Source organism: Trichoplusia ni, chromosome 15 (assembly GCF_003590095.1).
Source record: "Trichoplusia ni isolate ovarian cell line Hi5 chromosome 15, tn1, whole genome shotgun sequence".
NCBI lineage: Eukaryota > Metazoa > Arthropoda > Insecta > Lepidoptera > Noctuidae > Trichoplusia > Trichoplusia ni.
Window position 1 is genome coordinate 4,424,608 of NC_039492.1, and position 9,507 is coordinate 4,434,114.

Sequence of the window (9,507 nt, forward strand, 5' to 3'; positions counted from 1 at the left end):
TCAAGGATAATGACATTTATGTCCATAAGAAGTGTCATTCAAGTAATTTTTAACAGTTAAAGCCTTAATAATGTCTTATGAATGACATATAATAGAACGGTTTCTCTAGGAACACTTACAGATATCCACTATCTCATAAATCTGTGTTGCGGTAATCCTGCAACGGAATAAAAAAGACCGGAGTGTATCACGTGTTTCGCCATAGCACATGATAATTATAATATAAGATTTGTACTTTGGACATATACTTAGAAACTATTTCTTTTTTTTTTAATCTAGCCGTCTCAATAAATGTTATAAAATATTAGACAGCTGTTTAAGGGTGAAGTGGTAATAGATATAAAATATACACTTATTGCAACACACATTTTTACCCTGAACTAAACCTCTTCACGTCTACTTTTCTTAGGACGGAAAACCTAGTACGGTGGCTATCCAAGTTTAATTTTATGAATGTCTTAAATATAATTCGAACTATTTTTAATGCTGGGGCCACACTAGTGGCTAATGTCAATGCCCATTAGCGCAATAATATCGATGATGACAATTTTATTTTGCAGTGTCCGTCTTGTAGTTTTTTGTATAATAATGGATAAGTATTTTTTAATTTGTCCCGCAAACAAAAATTACAGTGAATGAAACTTACGCGTGACGGCACGATAGATTATAAATTTTACCATATTGTTACGTCACAACCCGCTCTCCTAAACTTTAAAGCAGTTAATCTTTGTCAATTCTAGTTTTTCTGAAAAAGGAAAAAATACATGTCTCATACTTTTCAACTATCTAACTGAGGGACTAATGAGATTTCTTTTTATACCCAGTCATCATCCCTATTATTGCGTTAATTTTTTGATGTACCGCGATAATTAATGTAATTTCTTGTTTACGTGGTCCCGGCATTAGACCGTCACATATTGACGAATGTCTGTCGAAAGGGGGTACGTATTGACTGGATTTTTGCTTCAGAGTTACCAATTAATCTCGGTGTGAAAATAAAATTGTTCAAAGCTAGAAAAGAATTAATTACATAGCCGTTCTTAATAGTTGATAGTAACATCTTAAAAGATTTGTTTTAGTAACTTTCGTTAGAATTATTCTTATTTAAATGATGCAACGGTTTAGTCACGCGTATTTAAACGTTAAAAAAGATTAACGTATTAAAAAGGTAACGATACAAATGCAAGTTTTTTTGAAGGTATTTTTGTTTCTTGTTTCATTCAGAGATCACATTCTATTGATACGTTCTACTTACCATAAGAAGGGGGAGCGATCTGTTGTAACATATTAAACTAACGTTAAAAGCAAAAAAAAAAAGTAATTGAAATTTCTTTGAAATCCTACTTATATTACAAAAATTTGCATCCGATACTTTAAAACCAGGATTAACACATACATAGGATAGTTTGTTAACCGATTTTATGTTCCGTGTGTATGTGAACCCGAACCTAGGCCGAACTCTTCAAATTACTTGTTACTTATTTGTCCAGGCTGGGCAATTAAACCTTAGGGCTAACTAATATTTACATTTCAAAACTATATTAAAGTAAACTTATCACTATTACAGTCAATTTTAAAATAAAACTGTCCTATTGAAATGAAACTCACGATCATGGTCACGGGCAGACCATGATACCTGCAAACGTTTCGAAACGTCGGGAACTAAAATCTAAAATTAAACCGCGATAAAATCCGTAAAAGTAGTTTCATTTCAATGTCTAACATTCGCGTAAACCTAAAAAACTGTCCTAACCAAAACAACAAGAAAGATCACCAAATTAATACACCACTGAAATAAATTAGTCGTTTTTTTGTCTACCTTTCTTAAATACCTAATATAGAGTAGTAGAGTTCTGTTTATGAAATAGCATCATAAATTAAAGACAATAGGGATGAAGACAATTTTTTTTTGCAGTGTCCGTCTTGTAGTTTTTTTGTATAATAAAGGATACGTATCTTTTAATTTGTCCCGCAAACATAAATTGACCAAATGCAGTGAATGAAACGTACGCGTGACGACACGATTGTGTATAAATTTTACTCTATCGTTACGTCACAAGCCCCGTCTCCTAAATTTTAAAGCAGTTAATCTTTGTCAATTCTAGTTTTTCTGAAAAGGGAAAAAATACGTGTCTCATACTTTTCAATTATCTAACTGAGGAACTAATGAGATTTTTTCTTTTTAGACCCAGTCATCATCCCTATTACAAGTGACCACTTCATATACAAGTATGTGAGATACAAGCTCCTATGAGATTGCCACAGCTGTCAAAAATCTTGCAATACAATATTGTCAGTCGAAATTTAAAAATCAGTTTCCTTAAGTCGGATCCCGGCACGCACCACAAAACATACTTACATAACTACACATCCCTCCTTTCTCCTATTGAATTGACTCCCCCCCCCCCGCCCACTCCCATTCATTCTTTACAGCTTTTGTAGGAACGCTCAGGCTTTTTGTAACAATGCTGGCGACGTGAATAGTAACTGTCGAAATATTGTTAAGCATGATGTCATCTTGCAAACGATGGCTGCGTTAATGACAGAGAAAGCCAATGTCGATTGCAAACAGTGTGTCGATTGTGAAGTAACTGTGTGACATTGTTAGATTTTTTGCAAATTTGTAACGCGAATTTATAATTCTCTTTTTGCGGTAGAGATTATTTTGAGGCTATGATTACGTCATTTTTTAAAAAGAATATGCGCAACTCATTTTCATGACCCATTCACACAACGAATGAACGATGTAAATTCATCGTAACAATTCAAAAATAACAATTGTTTTGTAAGTAATTTCAAAATTTATATCCTTCATTTTGTGCATGCTGTTGTCTATGCCCTGCGTACTATGTTCATACACGTGGATGTCAAGTATCAAGAAAAGTCACTTCATGGAGTTTGAAGTATGCCCAATTAATCTAAATCATTTAATGCACTTATTCTGTGAAAGCCTCATAGACTGACAGAGAAAGGATCTTGCGATATCATAATTAGTGCAGAGTTGAATTGTAGAGTCATGCGATCCTTAATCATAGATTTAATTCACACTTTTTGATAAGATACAATTCGCAATTACAGTGTCTATCGATAATATACAAAGTAGAGTATTAAAGTAAACAATGGTTAGGTACCAGGGTAGCAGAGGGTGTAGGGGGTTGGGCGATCGGTATTTGGTGCTCGCATTGTCGTTGAATAACTTTTGTCCCTATTGTGTTGCTGAAAGTAGAGCCACAAAGACTCTACGGCGTGGAACATAAACCGAAATTCATCAGCCGCCGATTGTTCGTTTCTTAATGGTGTTTGCAGCTAGATTTATTTATATTTACTCTATTTTCTTATGAGACATATTAACTTGTTTTTAAGATTTAAAAATGTTTTCTATTTTTCATTTGAATTTTTGATTAATAAGCTGCATTGTGTAAAAGCTAATTTAAAGCTGATTTTATTAATATGCTCATAGTGAACTGACTTGTATCTATTCATGTTTGGTTGCAGTCCGATATAAGTAGAGTTCCAATGTGTCTTGCGAAATACCTTATCCTTGAAGTAAAATAAATGTAAATCACAGATTAATATCAGGTAAACTGTAAAAACCACTAAAGAATTGGATTTGCCACACGGCAACTGAAGATTCCGTACAAAGAGGTTTGAGAGAACCAATATGCAGAAAACATTGGTCACCCAACAAGTTTATGAATCAAATAATTACCAACCTGTTAATAACGACAACAGAAATATATGATGTGTGAACTATTGAGATTAATGTTACCTTAATCTAAAATCTACCACGGTTACGGAACGGACGGATGGACAGACAATGTAGCCTTAAGTAAGGGTTTCTTTTTACCCCTTGGTCACAGAAACCTAAAAAGCAGCGCAATAGTATTCTTCATTAGATCCTGTTTTAGAATAAATGTTGGTCATTTATGTCTCTGTATTGAATGTAGATCTACATTACACAGAAGCATTGATCTCATAGTAATATATTAAATCGCATCATTAATTCAGTATAGACGGCCGTTGCAGGTATAAAACGAGATAGCGCACTACAAGATGTAGAGCGCCATCTCTCTTCCACAATTACAACAATATTACTTTGAAATGGGTGCGCGACATATCGCGGGCTCGAATCCCGCGTAGGACAAGCGTTTGTGTGATCGACGAATGCTTGTCCTGAGTTTGGGTGTTTTTTGCATGTGATTTGAATGTTTGTGAAAGTCAAGCCCCGCAACTCAAGGATTAAATTTCATAGTGCGGGTATATAAAAGATTTACAGTGCTAGGCAATATAATTAAACTCGATCCAACTACTGAAGTACCAACTCTGATGACGCTTTGCAGCTTCTGTTATTCATCTATAACACATGCAATCTTAGTGTCAGTCGGTTGTATTATTAATCAGCTGCATGTGTTAAAACTTTTGTTATTCAGTAGATGTTTTTATGTATTGAGAAGTTTTTATGGTAAGACACCCACGGAGCTTCATGAATTCAATAAATCGTGACCGAGTTTTATTACTTTTATACAGATTGTTTTACTGTTAGTTGTTACAGACACACATTGAATCATATCAATAATAGCTGTTGCCTATTCGCTAATACAATATTCATACCTAAATTCTATTAAGAAAACTCGAGATATTTTATAAGTATTGAACTTGTTGCCGTCAATTTTCTACCATCGACTCTACCTTACGGGATAGCTGTGAAACAATTGAAAATCACAGTCATTCACATCAAGTCGGCAACACAAAACGCTCCAAGCCTTCGCACTACGTGTAAAGGATAATCACAGCGGCATTAGATACAGAAGTTCCGTACAGCGACACTTTACATCGGAATACATCTCCGCAAAGCGCCAGAGAATGAGGGCGGCACACAAAGGGGGTAGAAAAATGGGTAACCTACTCCTACAAGCTTTACAAATCTTACTATTCACATAAACATCCATAGAAATCACGGAGGCCATGCTTTGCTTCTCATATAATTATTCTGGGGACGTTGGGGGCTCTTTAGTGCTTTTAAGTTTTTACTTTTACCTAGTTTTCATCTGACTTCAAAAAAGAGGTGGTTCTCAATTCGTCTTTTTAGTTTTTTGTTACCTCAACTCTTTGGATGAACTGATTTACGGCCGATTCCAATAACTTATCTATCACCAGTTTTGGCCTACTAAAGATAGAAAATTCTATCTATCATCGGTTTTGATGTTCCAATATAATACTGATGGGTATGACAACTAACCGCCATACGCTATCTATCGTTGGGAGGGTCTATCTCTTAACGCAGATAGATATTTCTATGAAATTGCAACATTATGCGTCCCAATATCCTTTTGATAGCTATCTGTCAGTGATGTCAATACAAGAGATAACCAAATTTGTCAATCCGTCGAATTGCAGGGATATGCAAATATATCGTAAACTATCTTTCAAATACATTCGTAGAAGTGCAGTGTTTCTAGTATGTCCGAGTCTAGTGAAAGTGATTTATCCATGTTAATGGAATTATCTGATTGGGACAGTGATTTTGAAGAAGAATCCCATAAAAATAACAAGACCCGCGTAAACCATATGAACGAATTAAACAGTAGCGAATTCACGTATAGATTTCGCTTAAACAAAACTGCTGTTAGTAATTTATTTTTTCAGAAATATATCCTTTGTTAATATGGTGTTACATGAACTTAGTGACAATAATATTGATGAGCGACAAGACATGATAAACAATTACTTTGGAGAGTAAGTTATTTGTGATCCCATGTCTTTCATTTCAATAACTGCATGCATGATGACACATACATGATTAATGTTAGGTATATTTTATTTGTTCCAGATTTGATTTGAGTGAATAACTGTGAATTGAAGTGTAATTGTAAGTTCATTCAATAAAGAAAAACAAAACTTTATTTTAATACTTCTTTATTTTGCTCTAAGTCTAATTTTAACTTTTTATTTGTTAATTCCATGTGTTCTATTTCTAATTCTAATTTCTTCTTTTTAGTAATATAATAATCAGCAATAGCTTGATTTCGTGCAGCTCGAGTCCTTATGTCATCATCCAGTAGCCTACGTTTTTCTTTATCTGAAAATAAATATAATTATTACTTAAAAAATTGGTTTTATTGCAATAATGTAAATTAGTTTTTCCAGACCATCCCAAATGTACTAAAAACTGTTTAGATTACACATCCATATAAATGTGAATTACCCAAATGCAATATTGCATCAAATAGTTGGGTATTTAAGGTCTTATATAAAATATTAGTAACAAACATCTGACCTATACATAGCATGCAAACACTTATTTTAAATAATTATTAATAACTATATTTTGTCGATATATTAATCTATGAGTACTTAGCAGTTAAATATGTTTGTGTTTTATCATATACAATTGCGAACAATTGCTGACAGTAGATACATACTAATATTGTTGCCACTGGGAGATTTAAAAAAGAATTTCTTTGGTTTCGGACTTGTCACAACCAGCTGTTGGATATTCCCTGATGATTCAATCTCATTTTCGACACCACCATCATTCAAAACCTCGGAATCTACCGTCACCTCGGAATCTACCGTCACCTCAGCATCTCCTCCAAATGATACAGTGTAACCCTCACATGTTGCACCTAAAATGGATGCCACTCTGTCCAGTGCATCATCTGGTGGAATGTATTCTGGCTTGCCACCACCTGTCTGCAAGTGTAGATACATTATATTATTAACACAATGTGTTGATTCATTTTTATATACCTAGATGTCATCTATGTATATAAAAATACACAAGAGTAAGGACGAAATGACTACCTTAATTTGGTTCATCCTAATTTTGGTAGATCTTTTACGAGCAGTTTTTTTAAATTCTCCCATTTCAATTTAAGTTGCTCTGTTCTTCGCGGGTAACTTGATACAGATGCATTGAATGCTCCTGTAATTTTAGTCCAGGCAGCTTCTTTAAGCTGATTATTGGCAGCGTTTGTAGCCTTGCTTGTAATCACCTTATTAGCTTCAATAAGGTCAATTAGCTAGGCCACCTCATCTTTAGCTAAAGGTACACCTTTTGTCTGAAAACCAAACAAATATTAAATACAGTGTTGATCCTAATTATATGTAAAGAAAGACAAAAAAAAATTGTTCCGAGGTTTATTTAGTTTGCAAGATAATTTCGTGGGTAATTTACTAAAAAGCCTCCGTCACTTGTATAGGCACGTATATAATAATGTCTGGTAATACTTACAGTGCTCATTATAATGTAAAAAAAACTTGATATCACAACAATAGGAGCGGTAGCGTTGACGGTTGAAAATTTGAAACTTTAAACTTGAATAGTTAAATTGACACTTGACTACGTTTCGTACTTCCGTTTTATGCGCCAAATATTTGTTTGATAAAATAATGACAATGAAACATAACTATGAAGAAAAAATTATTTTAGCATAAAGATATATCCAATGCTTAAATTCGATCAATTTGTATTGTTTTATAGAAAAGTTATATGAAATAATATTTGTTTCGACGTTGCTTTTTTTTGTAGCTTTTGTAGTAACAAAACGTTTGGGAGGGCTGGATAGTTGAGCTTATCTACAGATGTCGATGTCTCGATAGACGTTATCGTCACTTGTGGAACGCAAAATAAGGATAGATAGAAGTCTACTATTTATCGTTCATAACAAGATATCGGTTACTGAGGATACGTTATTGGAATCGGCCATTAATAGGTTATTTTTTATTTCTTGTGAAATATCTGTCACTAGCTGTTGCCCGGGACTTCGTCCCCGTGGGTAGAAGATATAAGGTATGATTTATACCTGCCCTGTTTTTTTCACATTTTCCATTGTATCTTCGCTCCTATTAGGCGCAGCGTGATGGTTTATAGCCTAAAGCGTTCCTTGATGAACGGTCTATTCAACACAAAAATAATTTTTCAATTTGGACCAGTAGTTCCTGAGATTAGCGCGTTCAAACAAACAAACAAACTCTTCAGCTTTATATATTAGTATAGATATAGATTTGAGACCATAAAAAAAACAAGTTTAGCTCATCAGTTTTTATTTGAAGACGGTTGTAAGTACTTGTTAATAAAAAAGATATAATTGTAAATTATAAATATAAAAATTTGTTAGTAAGGTGAGGATAAACTCAGTTCTGCGCGGGGCTATGTGTGCGTGTCAACGGCGTGTGATTGTTTTTTATTGAAGCGTTAAATTTTTTGACCATAACACACATAAAAGCTGTATTAGTATAAAACACCACTGCTTAGCAACACACGCTTAGCGCTACACGCGGTTCGAGTTAAAGTTATTTTCCTGTAAAAGATGTAAGGAGTCCTAAGCCTCTGCGATTAACATTTACATCAGATATTTATCAGGGATTTTATTTATGTCGCATATGATAAAGCTAACATAAAAGCGATGTGTATTTTCATATCTTCATTGCATAATCATTAATATTTTTTACAAATACTGTTTTTGTCACAAGATTTCTCTACAATTTTCATTATACCTACTTAGATAAATCGTAACGATATTCAATAAATTCTGTAACTGTATATAAAGTTTATATTAGAGCACAGCTAACAACACTATGAAAATGTGAAAGCTTTTCAGGTGAAGTCATAAGTAAGATTTCCTCGAAGGCGACTAAAAGCGGGGTCGCCTTCACTTTCTGTATTGGTCACAATGAGCCATCCTTAAATGTGTACTTTGGTACAATTTTTCAGCAAGAGCGATTTTTTAATATAACCTAAAAATGGCCCACAAGGACGGGAAGAGGCGTGTGCCTAACAGTGGGACGTAATTAAGCTGGTATTATCATTATTAAGTGGTCCAGAAGCACTGGTCTCTTCTAACCCTTCGCATATAACTAAGGTAGAGCATTGATCACGACGCTAACTCTCTGGAGGTTGGCGATCAAGGTTCCGATATTTGAAATTCAGTTTTCCTTCAATGTTTGCTAAAAGTATCTTATAAAAATTAGGGAGGTATATACCGGCGTTGCGATAGAACCAGCAACTTCGAGCATATAAATTGGTACATAGAGCCAAAGGGCCACGAAATTAGACAGCATTCCACAACCTTTTTGCCGATACCAATTAAGTATAGAGTGATTTTCACTTTCCTAAAATTATATATCCATCGATCAATACTGGTAGCTCTTTTAAGCTATTGGCTTATAAGCGAACTATGATGAGCCTCACAGGCTGCATATACTAAACCAATCGTTTCTCACTTGGACCAAACGCAAAATTTCCCTGAAAGTAACAAAATTACTCGCTATTCAACTGCTTTGAACATAATTTATAATTGAAGGTCTGAAGCCACTAGAGCCTTTGAAATTATTTACAACATAAGGACGCCATTGGATAATCTTGATATTATATTGTATTGAATAACATAATAAATGCTCATCTATCTCTATTTACGAATATTGAATAGCAAATAACCTGATTAGCTTCTAAACAAGTGTAAGAGTAGGAACAGACAAGAAAGATTTTCTTTTTTGAGAAATGTT

General features: G+C 34.0%; 1 protein-coding gene across 1 annotated transcript; it reads right to left on the minus strand.

Moving 5' to 3' along the window:
- Nucleotides 1-5,720: 5,720 nt before the first annotated feature.
- On the minus strand, nucleotides 5,721-7,709 carry LOC113501383. The gene is made up of 3 exons (XM_026882515.1): nucleotides 6,805-7,709; nucleotides 6,423-6,693; nucleotides 5,721-6,079 (listed from the first exon to the last, which is right to left on the minus strand). The coding sequence occupies exons 1-3, from the start codon at nucleotides 6,865-6,867 to the stop codon at nucleotides 5,901-5,903; spliced, it is 513 nt and encodes a 170-aa protein (XP_026738316.1). The 5' UTR covers nucleotides 6,868-7,709; the 3' UTR covers nucleotides 5,721-5,900.
- Between the last annotated feature and the right edge of the window lie 1,798 nt (nucleotides 7,710-9,507).